General features: G+C 36.6%; 1 protein-coding gene across 17 annotated transcripts in view; it reads right to left on the reverse strand.

Moving 5' to 3' along the window:
- Positions 1-14,563, reverse strand: part of Robo2 (roundabout guidance receptor 2) — a 1,509,792-nt gene that overhangs the window by 21,669 nt on the left and 1,473,560 nt on the right. For all 17 annotated transcript variants that reach the window (XM_021184410.2, XM_029470220.1, XM_029470218.1 and 14 more), the window contains 2 exons: positions 8,193-8,453; positions 3,920-4,125 (listed from right to left, as the gene is read on the reverse strand). In XM_021184410.2, coding sequence (XP_021040069.1) covers positions 3,920-4,125; positions 8,193-8,453 — 467 coding nt within the window. The remainder of the gene's footprint in view (positions 1-3,919; positions 4,126-8,192; positions 8,454-14,563) is intronic.

Below are 14,563 nucleotides of genomic sequence, written 5' to 3' on the forward strand. Positions count from 1 at the left end.
GTGTTGATTTTCCAACCCACACCATGATGTGCACTGCGATGCTAAGCCTATTTTTGTGCTTTGTGACAATTAAATAGATGCTCGTGACAATTTAGAAGCACAGATTACCAAAAAATAAAGATAAAGTGATATATATTTTAAAAAATGCTGACAGCTAATTTTCAATAGTCCACTGTAACTGAATGTAGATGTAGAAAATGTCACATCTGAAAACTCATGATTTTTATCAAGGATTAATGTGTCCAAACAATTTTATGTGGAATATATACATATATATATATATAGAGAGAGAGAGAGAGAAAGACAGACAGAGACAGAAACACAGAGAGTCAGAGACAGAGAGAGAAAGGCTAATGCTAACAAAGCAGCCATCATATTTTCATATTAAATATAAGTCCAGAGATAAATATTAGTCAATTTCAGAGCAAGGATTACAGTCACTTTGTGTTATCATAAGACTGACACAGTTTGTGTGTGAATGCATGCATGCATATATACACACACACACATATAACACTTAATATATAATCTAGACATGCACACATTCATACATAATATATAACATATATTAAGCAGTAAATATATACATATATATATTCAAAATAGATGAAGTTGCATGATGAAATCCTCTGTGATAAATTGTGTCATCTATAAAATTAGGGCATTGACAATCACGGTTTTGAAGGCCAAGTAACTAACCTAGGGTGAGCCCTAAGAATAGAGGCCAGGACACATCTGCAAAGTGCCAGACCCTAAAGACTTTACACTGTGAAACCTCAGGCCTGAATTGTTTTCTACTTTCCTCCATTTTCCTTCCTTCCTCTGAGAATTCTTTCTCTCTATCCCTCATTTTTCCTTCCTTTTGTTAATTTCTTGTTCCTTTGCTATGCTTTTAAAATGTGAAAAAAAAAAAAAAAAACAGTCTGGGTGTAGTAGTGCCTGCCTTTAATTACAGCCCACAGAAACTCAAACTGGGCTACACAGTAAGTTTCAAGAAAGACCCTGTCTCAAAAAGAAAACAAAAGTGGGTAAAAGTCACCCATTAATAATAATAATAATAATAAATAATATCTAAATTCCTAATCCAGTGATATATGTAAGTACACAGAATAAATGCTTGTTTTGGCAATACTTACATAAAGCAGTATATGTGTCAATACATGTTCTTTTTTAAGCTAAGCTCATAAAAGTTAGAAACATTGATAATTTCTTCTCCTGACTGTTTTCTTAAATGAATATACATCCCAGAATTTAAGGAGCTACACAGATAGTTTAGTTGTTCTGAACATATTCTGAGAAAATGTATTTCTTCAGGAAGGAGAGGTTTGCTTTTATAATAATTATATTTTTATATTTTTATTTGTGTGTGTGTGTGTGTATGTGTGTGTATTTATGTGTATAGGTGTTTTGCCTGAAAGTGTGCCTGTGCACCATCTGGGTGTAGTGCCTGCAAAGGGCAGAGGGGCCATCATGATTAATGTATACAGGTACCTCTGGGAAAAATACCCAAAATGCATGTGCATCTGCAGCCCCCTTCCCTGCACCCTCTCTGCCAGCTCACAAGTTAATCGACACGTATACATTCCCTGTATATGTTCACATATTCTTTCTATAGTTCCTCCTTTGTTTTGTCCACTCACATGAATTTATGTCCTCACCTTCTCCATGTAAATGCCTATACACTTTCTGATGTGCTCACATCTCCCAATATGTTCACTCACTTCCTCTCAACATATACACATGATCTCTACATGATGCATACATGCTCCATGTTCACTTTTTATCTAACATACATATACACACATTTCATGCTCTCAGATTCAAGGTGATAAGTTCATTCTATAACATTTATATACAAACTCTGTAATAAATGCACACACAGACACACAAGATCTAGAACGGTAGTCCTCAGTCCCGTTAGGGTCAAATGACCCTTTCACATGGGTCACCTAAGGCCATCAGAAAACACACATATGTATACTACAATTCATAACAGTAGCAGAATTACTACAATTCAGAACAGTAGTTATGAAGTAAACACGGAACCATCTTTTTGGTTGGAGTTACTACAATGTGAAGAACTATATTAAAGGGTCACAGCGTTAGGCAGGTTGAGAACCACTGGTCTAGAGGGGAAATTAAACCTTTGGTTCAATGTTCTCTGAGTTTCTAGAATAAGGAAAGACAAGACACTGGAGGTTTTTTCTTTAGCTACTGTAGTGGAAGGTACAACTTCACTAAGGAGGTGTATTTTCAGGGGACATAGGCATACCTAGATGGTCTGAAAATTGTTTTTAACATTTGACAATGATTAAACAGCAAATATAAGAATGAAAAGATTTTTTTTTCTTAACCATGCAAGCTTTGCTTGGCACACACATGGAATTAGTTACAGGAGAAGTGCACGTTGCTCGATCAATTGCATAAGACACCCTAACTAGTTCTTAACAGTTGAGCATACAAAAGGGTAAAATAGTATCCTGCTAAGTTAGAGTAGAGAGGTGTATATTGTCTCGGGGATTCCAATATTTAATATAGAAATTCAGAGGCTGTAGCTGACCTTTGCCGTTTTTCTTGGGACTTTCATTGCATTCTTAATAGGAAGCAGTTTGGTATTCCTAGTGAAATATGCAAAGATATTCAGAATTTTGCCCTAAAGTAGATTATGCTAGAAATTCAGGCAAAGAGGCTTAACATAATAGTGTACTAATAAGTCAGCTCTCACAGAATGCAAAAGTTTTAACTTTTGCCCTGTCACCTTCAGCAGGATCTATGCTTCCAATCATAGCAATATATCCGTGGTTTAAAAATCTTAATTAGCTTGATAATCAGCTCAGCCTCCAGGCAAGAGAAAATACTGAGAATTAGATTCATGCCGCAGATGCTGAGAATCACCAAAAGGAAGGCAGAGGCTCGGATACGTCCTCTGTACTATGTACCATGGTCCAGCAGCACTTGTAGATCTATCTATCAGGCAGCCCCAATACTGTAGTGATTAGGAAACTCCCAGAGTACACACAGAATCAGGGAAACTCTGATAAGAAGCATTATGGGGGCGGAGGGAAGGAATTATCTAAGTGAATGTAGATATCGCTTGTCTGAGATGGCCCAAGAGAATACAGAAATCAGACTTAGGTTTGTAGTAACTCTGTCCAGTAAGGGACAGAAAGACTGAAGTTTGTCCTTTGCTACTTCCTTTGTGGATGTAAGGAATTTTATTTGGACAATTTTTAAATCCTAGGAAAGAGGCTGCTGCTTAGCTCTTAGAGTCATCCCAGGCTAGCATCAATGGAAGTCTGCTTTGTGAACAAGAAAAGAAAAAAGAAAAAAAAATGAAAGAAAGAAAAGGAAGCCTAAGCAATAAACAGTCAAAATAATTACACTTCTTGGCAGAGGACTGGTGATTATAGTCAGCAATGTGAAATGCATAAATGTACTTCTTATCTCACTATGCATGTTTCCACTCCAAAAATATAATGCCGTGTGTAACCTAAGAGAGGCTCCTTCTGAAGGCCCCCTTATTTTCGCCAGTGAATAATTTTACAGAGTAAAATATCAAGGAGCGCTTTAAGATCTCATTCACTTTGTATGTTGCTCCCGATATACAAATTATATCATTTCTAAAAGTAAAGCTTTTTCATGCAACAGACTTGGTTCCCTAGCAGAGTGAACTTTTCTTGAAAGCGCGGAATATAATTGAGTTTTCCTTCATGTCTTTAAAGCTTTTTAAAATTCATGAATTTCCTTATCATTTTAGCAGCAAAGCAAAAGTATTTCTAAATCCTTTTTGAATTTGGTGTTTAACATTATCATATTTAAAATGTTACAAAAATAGATGGAGTGGAAGGAAGCATTTGATTTATGATGCATTTTCATGTTGCAAATAGGTCACTTATTCTCATTCTATTTGTCTTGTTACCTGTGACAGAGCTGTCTAGATTGTCCATACTGGATCCAGGTGTCTGGTCTAGTGCTCTGAGGGGCCTGGGAATTTCTAATGGTTCCTCTTCGTCATCAGCATCCTCATCTGGAACATCTGTCTCCAAATCAGAAATCAAGGCTCCGGACACGTAACCTAATGGCGGAACTGGGGGTTGTGGAGGTGGAGTATTGCTTTGAATGTGCCTGGAATTCAAACAAAAAGACATGAAAGACGAAAGGCAATTTGTTAACATTAAATGAAATTGCAATTCCTTTTAAATGGCATGTTATGGTATTTCATACTGTCTCCCTTGCATATTCACCCTCAGTATTGTCTTCTACTTCAGCAGAGACTTTGATGTGGACATATGCCTTACCAAGGGGAACTGCATAAACTACGAAAGTTATTGCTTTGATTGTTTACTAGGCAATATACCGGGAGAAAAATACAAAGAATTTTTGTGTCAACAAATTCTTAAAAAAAGAATAGGAATATTTGTTACAAACCAAGGATTTTTTTTTTTTTTTTTTTTTTTTTTGCCTGGGACAATAGCTATTTAGTTTCCAGGTTAGTGTTGAATCTATGCAGCTTGGTTGAAGGAAGTTTCTCAGGTGAAAATGTGATTGGCTCAGCCCTGCCTCTGGCACACCTCCTGGCCTATGAGGATGATTTTGGCATGACTCCCATCACATTATACTGAGCAGATGTTTCATGATCCCAGTGTAGATTAGGCACAAATACTTTGTGCTCTTGGTACTTTCAATCCATCTCACCACCAAAGTCTTAAGGGATTGAATTTGGAACACAGTGCAAGTTCAATAGCCTTGTAGGCAAAGGTGTCTAATCCCAATCTTACAGAATTAAGAGAACATGCACGGTCATTCTTTTATTAGAAAATACTTAAGAAAATCCTTGGTGTACATTTTATGACTTACACAGTGTAGAGTTCGATCGTTGGATCTATTGGATTTGCTGTGAGACTATTAATGAATTATTTCTAACCTGTAAATTGCTCAGTGGACATGATTCACAGTTATTTGTTATTATAAGCAAAATGTTTCCTACAGAAGTAGTCAAAGGACATCTCCCTAAGAGTCACTGCTAATAAGAACAAGGCATTTTTTTTTTTTTACTATTGGCTTTTGAAAAAAATTGCAGGACTATTTCTGTTCTGATTTGTAATCTTTCGAGAAAATGTTTCATATTTTTAAAAGAGAAATTACTCAAGACCCCTCTGTGAATTGCATTTGTGAATTTATATACAACTCTAAAATGAACAGGATTCTAGATTTCTCAGGAATGAACTCTCAAGAATTGAACATCACTTCAATGGGAGCAGATCTAATCTCTAAGGTTATGGAGCAGGTATTTGAGGAAACTCCTTGGCATTCATCACCACCCATTAACTTAGAATGAGGAAGGAAAGTGAGTGTTGCTAAATTCTCTTAGACTGAATACTGAGGGCTGTCAAGCTCACTTTGCTGTACATGTGGTTTCATATTTGGTTTATAAATTGGAGAGAGAGAGAGAAAGAGAGAGAGACACACACACACAAAGAGAGAGAGAGAGAGAGAGAGAGAGAGAGAGAGAGAGAGAGAGAGAGAGAGAGAAGAAGGAGAAGGAGAAGGCAAAAGAGAGAGAGCGCTATGTGATGAAGAAGAGGATATTAAGCAATATTATATATGTGGTTCATTTCTCTGTGATTTGATAGATTAGGAAATGGGATGGGAATATTACAGATGAATACGGTAATCCTACATAGCTTGTGGCATGTGTTGATTGGAAAAAATTACATAGGGATGAAAATGTACTTCTTAGATTAAGCAGCACCAGAAGTTAGTCTGAAATATGAGGGGAAGGTATGCAGGATTTATAACTATCTTCTAGTAATAGGAAGCACTTCGTACATTTTATCTGTTAGCATGAATAGCAACCCTGGATGTGAAGCTGGGACCTTTTATCTGTAGAGTTCTGGGAATGGGATGTGAAACTTTAAGCAAGGGACACTTCCAAACCACAAGAGCAAGCAAGGGACTTTCTAGGTAATGGATGAATGGCTACTCATATATGCGAAGCAAGCTGTGGCATTCTGAATACTGATGGATCAGGTAGAAGCATACTCAAGGAGAGAGACGTGGTCTAGCCTACGGGAAGGTAGAAGATGTGGAAAAGCCCATTCACCCAGTCAGCAGATATCTATGAGGCAATTACTAAATGGGGGACTTTAAGTGTAAAACAGACATCAGTGACCAGCTCAAGTGAAAATCTAACCCCTTCTAAACATTAGAAGTTAGAATTAGACAGTTTCCCAAGAATCAAACAATGTGCAAACACATTTACATCTCAAAAAAAATCATGAAGCATAATAGAGAACTTGAACCTAACTCAAAAAAAAAAAGAAAAAAAAAAAGAAAAAGAAAAAGAAAAGAAAAAAGGTAGATATTTTCCTTTGTAACCCGGAGGTAGTATGTTCTTTCTGGTACAGTGTCTATAGAATTGGAAGCCCTGGTCCACACAATATTTAACAGAACAAATCTTCAAAGGGCTTTTAGTCACAAAGTCATAGCTTCAACTCTCAATGATCTGACTATTAAGGTCAGTCATAAATCGTTTCAACCTTAATAGCTCTAAGAGCATGACTCTAGCTCTGTTCCCATGTATGTCAATGGGTTGGTTATCATCCCTGCATCTTGCTAATGCAGGGAAAGCAAGCTACCTGGGACTCCAATAGGAAAAAATGGAGGAGATCTCTTTTTTTGAAATTCTTCAGAAGTTTGCCCCACATCTCTTTCCTTAGCTTATTTCAATCCATAGTGTTTTATGAGAATAATCTAAAACTTAGTGTATAGATAATCCAGTGAATTCTTTAAACTCTTGTAGCGTGTTCCTAAACTGCACTGTGATTTTGGGGGCTTCTTGATCATATCCCTAATTATAATTTATGGTATTTTTAGGGAGTTCCTTTTAAATTTGTAGAGAAGCCAATTATTAGCATTGGTATTATATTCCACATGGGAGAACTAAATGTATAAATGACAAATTTCCTCAGGTCATCCTTCCATCTGGTAATACACATCCATTCTTTTTGTGGAATTCCTCACTGGATTCTCAGCCTAAGGAATCAGAAGTTTCTTAGAGGTAGGGTCTCAGTTTCCTACCTAGGTAAGTTAAGTTTGTCCAGGTGATTCTCATATAAATGAGCATGTGTGTTTAAAGTATAAGAGGCAAGACTGCAAGACTTTGTGAGTCTTTAGACAATTGTTTGAAACTTAGTGATATTTTGTACAAATCAGCTTTATGTAGAACAACAATATTGTTTAGAAGTAAGCAAGTATGACTAGTGAGAATATATCTGATGACTGTGAAAACTAATAAAGGTCCTCTGTTCCACCACAAAGGACATGTTTGTGCCAGCCTGGAGTGCTGTTCCTAATCTGGTTATCTTCTCAGCTATATGCTTAGGTGTATTTTAAAAATAAGTAGCTTATAAACACTGAAGATGATGGCTATTTCCCAATTAGACATATTTCAGTCAGTAGAGCTACCCAAAAGTGCAAAGTCTTTCATCCAACTTCAGGTATGATGTAAATCAGCGGAAGATACTTTCTAGTAGGTCATAGATACTGAAATGTTAATCAGTCTTTCAGAAAAACCAAATTCCCTAAAAATTGTGAGGCTTGGTCCTATTTCTATACTGACACATTTTCACAGAACATCCGACAGACTTCCATGTGTGATTTATGAATTTGTATTTTTATTTTACAAAAACCTTAATGTGTTCTGGATTTCTGTTGAAACATTTATGATTTTTATTTTTATATTTTCTAATCCACTTAATTCAGCCCAAAGTCTTTTAATAACTGACACTGACCATAATAATTCTCAGAGGCATGCATTTACATATTTACAAGGACATACAGAATTAATCACAGGCACTTTGAAGAATTTAAAAGGAGTTCTTTATTGCAGCATTTAATATGAGTTCAAGGATAAGCTAATGAACGCTGGTCTGTGAATGAGAAAAGAATCTGGTGTCACCAAAACACTCAGCCTGAGTCCCTGCTCCATTCACTTCTCTAGCAAGCTGAGCGATGATGGCCAGTTTACGTATGTTTTTGTCACCAGTTTCTTAATATGGATGGTTAACACATATTCAAAATCAATTTTCATTCCACTCACATAGATTTATGAGCATCTCTACTTAATATGCATGCAAGAACATCTCCATATGTAGAAAGTACAGGGCCTTTGGTTTATGGAGGATATTTACCATGTTTGTTTTGCTATATCAAACTGATAGGCCCTTGTCAACTCATCCAAGTGAGCTTGCAGCATGGGTTGCATCTCTTCACGTGGGGATGGAGTAAGAGTGGCAGTGGACTGCTGTCCAAAAGAGATAGCTGGTGAAGAGGCCACGCCGCGAACAGGAGGTGTTGGGACCCGATCTTCGTCTTCTTCCAGCTCATCTTCCATACCCTGATGCAAGTATGTTTGCACCGGTAATGGTGGGCACCAGCTGTCACTGTCATAGCTGAAATTAAATAAGAAAAAAAAATGTTCACTGACATATACACATAAAGGCACACTCATCCTAGCAACAAAGAACAAACAAGTGTTCATAAAACGATTACTCTGTTTTCCTTATCACATTATTGATGCTGGCATAATAAGTCATCTGACTGTTATCTTAGTTATTATGCCTAACTATATAAATTATTATCTCAAAATATCTCAACTTATTTTTAAATAACCTTATTAGCTAATTGTTACTACGTAATTACAAGAGGCAATAATTTCCCACCAAGCTTATTCACGTGGAAACAAAAATTGTTTTTCAAGTCAGTGCTTGGAGATTTATCCATTCCCATCTCTTGCACATCTGTGTGCCCAAACAGAATATGCCAATAATACTGATTGATCACCTAACACTTCTAGACCTATGTCCATCTACTAATCCATATAATATACCTGTCATCAATGTGTTGTCATATAACCATCAACAAACTTAATTTCTTTAAGTTTGTCAGAAGAAACACACATCATACTGACCTCAACATATTAACAGAAGCTCCAATTATCTTGTAAAAGAAGAATAATTATGGGGGATAGTGAGATGGCTCAGCAGGTAAGAGGACTGACTGCTCTTCTGAAGACCCTGAATTCAAATCCCAGCAACCACATGGTGGCTCACAACGACCTGTAATGAGATCTGATGCCTTCTTCTGGTGTGTTTGAAGTCAGCTACAGTGTATTTATGTATAATAATAAATAAATCTTAAAGAGAGAAAAAAAACAAAAAACAAAAAAACCAGGCATCTGTGGTGCACACCTTTAATCCCAGCAATTGGGAGGCAGAGGCAGATGGATTTCTGAGTTCAAGGCCATCCTGGTCTACAGAGAGAGTTTCAAGACAGCCAGGGCTGCACAGAGAAACCATGTCTTGAAAGGGATCCATCCCATAATCAGCCTCCAAATGCTGACTCCATTGCATACACTAGCAAGATTTTGCTGAAAGGACCCTGATATAGCTGTCTCTTATGAGGCTATGCTGGGGCCTATCAAAGACAGAAGTGGATGCTCACAGACAGCTATTGGATGGATCACAGGGCCCCCAATGAAGAAGCTAGAGAAAGTACCCAAGGAGCTAAAGGGATCTGCAACCCTATAGGTGGAACAACAATATGAACTAACCAGTACCACCCGGAGCTCGTGTCTCTAGCTGCATATGTATCAGAAGATGGTCTAGTTGGCCATCATTGGAAAGAGAGGCCCATTGGTCTGGCAAACTTTATATGCCTCAGTACAGGGGAATGCCAGGGCCAAGAAGTGGGAGTGAGTGGGTAGGTGGGGGGGGGGGCAGGGTATGGGGGACTTTTGGGATAGCATTGGAAATGTAAATGAAGAAAATACCTAATTAAAAAAATAAAACAATAAAAATTATATAAAATAAATAAAAAAATAAAAAAATAAAAAAAATAAAAAAATAAAAATTATGAATTTCACTAAAATTATTTGACACAAACCCCAACAAAACCCCAACACTTTATATCCTTTTCAGTTTATGATATCTACTTGGAAGATTTATATAGAGTCACTAACCATTTTTAAAAAGGGATTCTGGATCAAGTATATAGAATTCTGAAACAGTAAATTTTAAATCAATAGCAGTTTTAATCTCCATAGTCCTAATATTTCCAACAAACAATAAATCCTAAGATACTTTTAAAAAAAGGAAAAGTCTTTTCAAAAGTTGTGGTCCCCAAAAGGCTAAACCAGTAATAGTTTAAATGGGATATGGGCTCATGGAGCCAAGCTTAGCGCAGCGGGGAGCTATGGCTTCTGGAAGACAGGAAGTCATTGTCTTCAGTGATATAGCATTGTCTTCAGTGATATAGCCATTGTAGAGTTATTTGTGTACCAGTGAACAGAGTCACCCCACACTCGCACAAACAACTCTGGTTAAACCCTATGGGTCAAAAAGCAAAAATCAAATGAAAAAGACATGAATAAGAATGGTCTCATAGGCTCATAGATTAGAAAGCTTGGTCACCAGGGAGTGGTATGACCTTTTAAGAGGTGTGGCCTTGTTGGAAAAAGTGTGCCACTGGAGATGGGCCTTGGGGTTTCAAATAAAACTCAAGCCATACCCATTGTCTTCGCTCTTCCCACTGCCTGTTGATCTGGATGTAGAATCCTCAGCCACTTTTCCAGTACCATGTCTGCCTGTATCCACCATGCTCCCTGCCAGGCTGATAATGTACTAAATCTCTGAACTGTAAGCAAGCCCCAATTAAATGCATTCACTCAAAAGAGTTACTGGGGTCATAGAACCTCTTCTCAGCAACAGAATATCCACTGAAACTCTTGATAAGAGGAAACAAGCAAATTGAGAGGGATGTGAGGATGTAGAGAGATGACTCTGCATAGCAGAATCAGATGATGCAATGAACCAGCAACAGAGACTATCTTATACATGGATGCCCGCAGATTTCAAACAGTTTGTGGACCGGCAATGCTCTGTTGACCAGGAGCAATGGGAATTTATTAAGTTACATATGTGCAAGCCCAGGGGTAGGTACTGGAGAACTCAGCTTCCCAAAGAGAGAGAAAGAGGAAAGTATTGGCCATACGTGAGGAGAGAAAGGAAAATATCAGTTACATAGGGGCTCATCAGTCCTAGGGAGCGTGGAATAAGGTCATCTCTACCAGTTCTGTCTCCAGGGGTCTCTAATATTGGTATCCACAAACCAAATGTTCTCCACTGAGTTAGTTTTATCGTCGGCTCCTTTGTTTTTGCACTCATGGCTGCTTGTTTTGTCTTGCTGAAGCGACTTGAATGCCCTTCTGTTTCAATTACTTTACAGATGAAAGCCCTGCTTCAGAAGCCATGGACAGTTGGGAAGGGATGGCTGTCCTTGAAGATCTTATATACTATTGTGAACAGCAGACACATTTCAGTGGATGGCAAATAACAAGTTATCTCTATAAGAAAATTACATAGGCTAAATCAGTACTCCTATTTATTAGCTGCATAATGTGTGTCATTTTAATTCGGTTTACAGAGATCACAGTTTTTCATTTGAAGAAAGGATTCTATTGCTCTAAAGACTGTAACCAGCTAGCCTTGTTGCCTTTAATGCTTTTAGGGTATCAAATCCAATCAATCAGACTGTTTACAAATTTATCTATGAAGACATCAGAATAATACAAGAGAGCCATTTACTTCTCTTTATTCTATTATGTTCCTTTAACATAGCAAAGTTTGGACTTATTTCTAGACAAAGCACATAGTTTGTCAGCAAGACTCTCACAAGAAACCAAATGAATTTATTTCCCCTTTCCTTTACATTTTTGCATCCTGCTCCATGTGGTCATAGAAGCAGACTCATTTCAAATAAGCCTCATCTTTCTAGGTTCTTCATTTTTTATAATTCTGCACATTAAATTAGTTCTGAATCACATATCTTTTATAAAACTTACTGAGAAAGCTAACTAGTGTTGGGATATTATGTTCCAGTACTGGTACTGGCAAATCTTATTGAACATTAATTTGAAATGGATTTTAGGTTCCACCATTAATACTTTTAGTCCTTGAGCTTAATATTGAGCTTTTCATATATTAGAGTATTTTTTCCTCAAGCAGACTTAGCTTGCGAATTGTTGGCTGAAAATACATTTGAATACAAAGAGCTTTATTAAAGAGAAAGCTTAAGTTTCTTTGCATTGTTTATTTATTTGAGTACTGCATTATTCAGTAAAAATGCATGTTTAGAATCTAATAAAATAATAACCTAATAGCATTATAGAATGAACTTACTCTTAGCCTTTACCATAGTTAAAGTCAGTTTTACTCTGAAATTGTATCAATACACACTTTTGTGGAAGAAATTAATAGTTAAATTTTCAATATTTCCATGGCTAAAGCTATTATACTTTTACATGTAGATTGTTTGTGTGTGTGTGTATATACACACACGTGTGTGTGTGTGTGTCTGTGTGTGTATAACTTATAGGAATAAGCCATAAATACTATAGTTATTCCTACTTGATGATAAACAATTATTTAAACAATTTAGTTGCCATATAAATTAAGAATGAAACATGAGTATCACAAGGATAAAGAAGCTTTTGTTATATACATTATTTGCAATGATAAAGTGAAAAGCATTCAAGTAAATTATCTTGATTCATTTTCTGTTATTCAAGTAATATCGGGCAAAAGACAGACTCTTTAAAATGTTTGATGTTCTAAAAAATAGTATTACTAGTTAAATAAATTGCATAGTATGCTATGTTGCTAAAACAAATTTCATTAGCCTCTCCTTAAAGTAGGTTGTATGTTGTCATCAATAGCGCCCTAATATCTCTGCATAGATAATTGCAAGCACAGTAAATATACTGTATACCCCTCTAGAACATGGAAGGCTGAAAGATGTGCATGTATGCAACATGCTCTGTGGGAATAGAGAAAAAAGAAGAAAAAAGAAAAAGAAAAACAAATCTGAAAGACCTGGAGAATAACAAGACTGAATAAAGCAAGCCAAGTCAGGAGGCAGTTCATATTGTGACACAGAGAACCGATCACCACTTCACTGGTGCTCATATCTGAATCTACCCCAGAGAGATAGATAGATAGGCTTACTGCAGTTACCATGGAAAAAGGAGAGAGTAGCTGATAACTGCACATTTTATATATACAGCTCAGTTTAACGGTTTCCTTCACATATTAGAGATGTGCATCTTACATAAGCAATACAATATTGGTGTGTTTCATAGAAACACACAAAGTCTACAAAAATACTCCCAATGAAAAGAATCAAAGCTGTTTTGCTCAACCTTCCCTAGGCAAGTCCTTGTTCCCTGACATTCTGTTAGCCAAGTATGAGGCATCTTATTATCTGTCTTTCCTGATGAATAATGATCAAGATGACAGCCAATCAATGTTGCATGCGAACTAACTTATTAAAGGCCAGACACAAATACCAAATTACTAATAAAAAATACAATAAAGTTCAATCCCAGCAAAAGCTCGCCAACCTCTCATGGCAAGAACAAAGCCAAGCACCTACTTAATTACTATTGAATTCTTTCACGCAGCCTATGACTATCCTAAATGTATTACAGTCACAACTAGGCTCTAATACATTTAATACACTGCCTTTTTCAAACCGAAGAAGCATATGAAGAAGGAGAAACATTTGCACCATGGCTATATGATTGAATTAACATTCAGATATCATTTCACTTGAACAATGATTGAAAAACATCTTGGTATTTTGGACTGTGAAGAGAGAAACTGGCTCATGGAAGGTTTAGAGTGAAAAGTCATGTCTACACTCTTAAGAAGCAATACTGAAAATCACAAGTAGAAACTCAAAACAATATATTCGATATTTTTTGTTATTCCCAGCTAGACTTTGCTCGACTTCATGCCCACTCCCATTACCTTGTTTTCTACCTTTTTTCATTTTTCTCTCAGTCATTTTGCTGCAACATTCGAGACATTATTCACATGAACCGAGGTTCTTACGTAGTCTATCATCAGTAGTAAAAGAGCTGACTCTTTCTATGGCATACAAGGATTCACAACTAACCCCAACACTCCTTCTTAGTTGATCTACCTTTGTTGGGGCTCAAAATGGATTCTGACAGCCAATCAGTTTTGGGTAGTATCATTCATGAAAAAAATGAATCAAGATTCACCTGCTATAAGCCTCTTACTGTTTTACTGTTTTAACTATTATTATTTTATATACATTGTTCATTTTTGGTTTGTTATGCAAAACAATGCTTTTGTCTCTTTTTCTTGAGATAGATAGATGGATGGATAGATAAGATAGATAGATTAAAGAGATGAAAATGGAAAGAGAGAGGGAGAGGAAGAGAGGAGAGCATCTTTATGTGTAGTTGGAGGCAGGAAATGTCTTAGAACCGTAATTGTTTCATTTGAATCAATGTATTAGATTTCTGTTATAAATGCAATTTTTTCTGTTTGCTACTTCTTATTGCTTTTATTCCTACAACTGGGCCGGGCACTTAGGAGGCATTTTCATTTTAATGGTTGACAAAATTCTTTTTTTTTTTAATTAGGTATTTTCCTCAATTACATTTCCAATGCTATCCAAAAAGTCCCCAATACAC

This window comes from Mus caroli, chromosome 16 (assembly GCF_900094665.2).
Source record: "Mus caroli chromosome 16, CAROLI_EIJ_v1.1, whole genome shotgun sequence".
NCBI classification, from domain to species: Eukaryota; Metazoa; Chordata; class Mammalia; order Rodentia; family Muridae; genus Mus; species Mus caroli.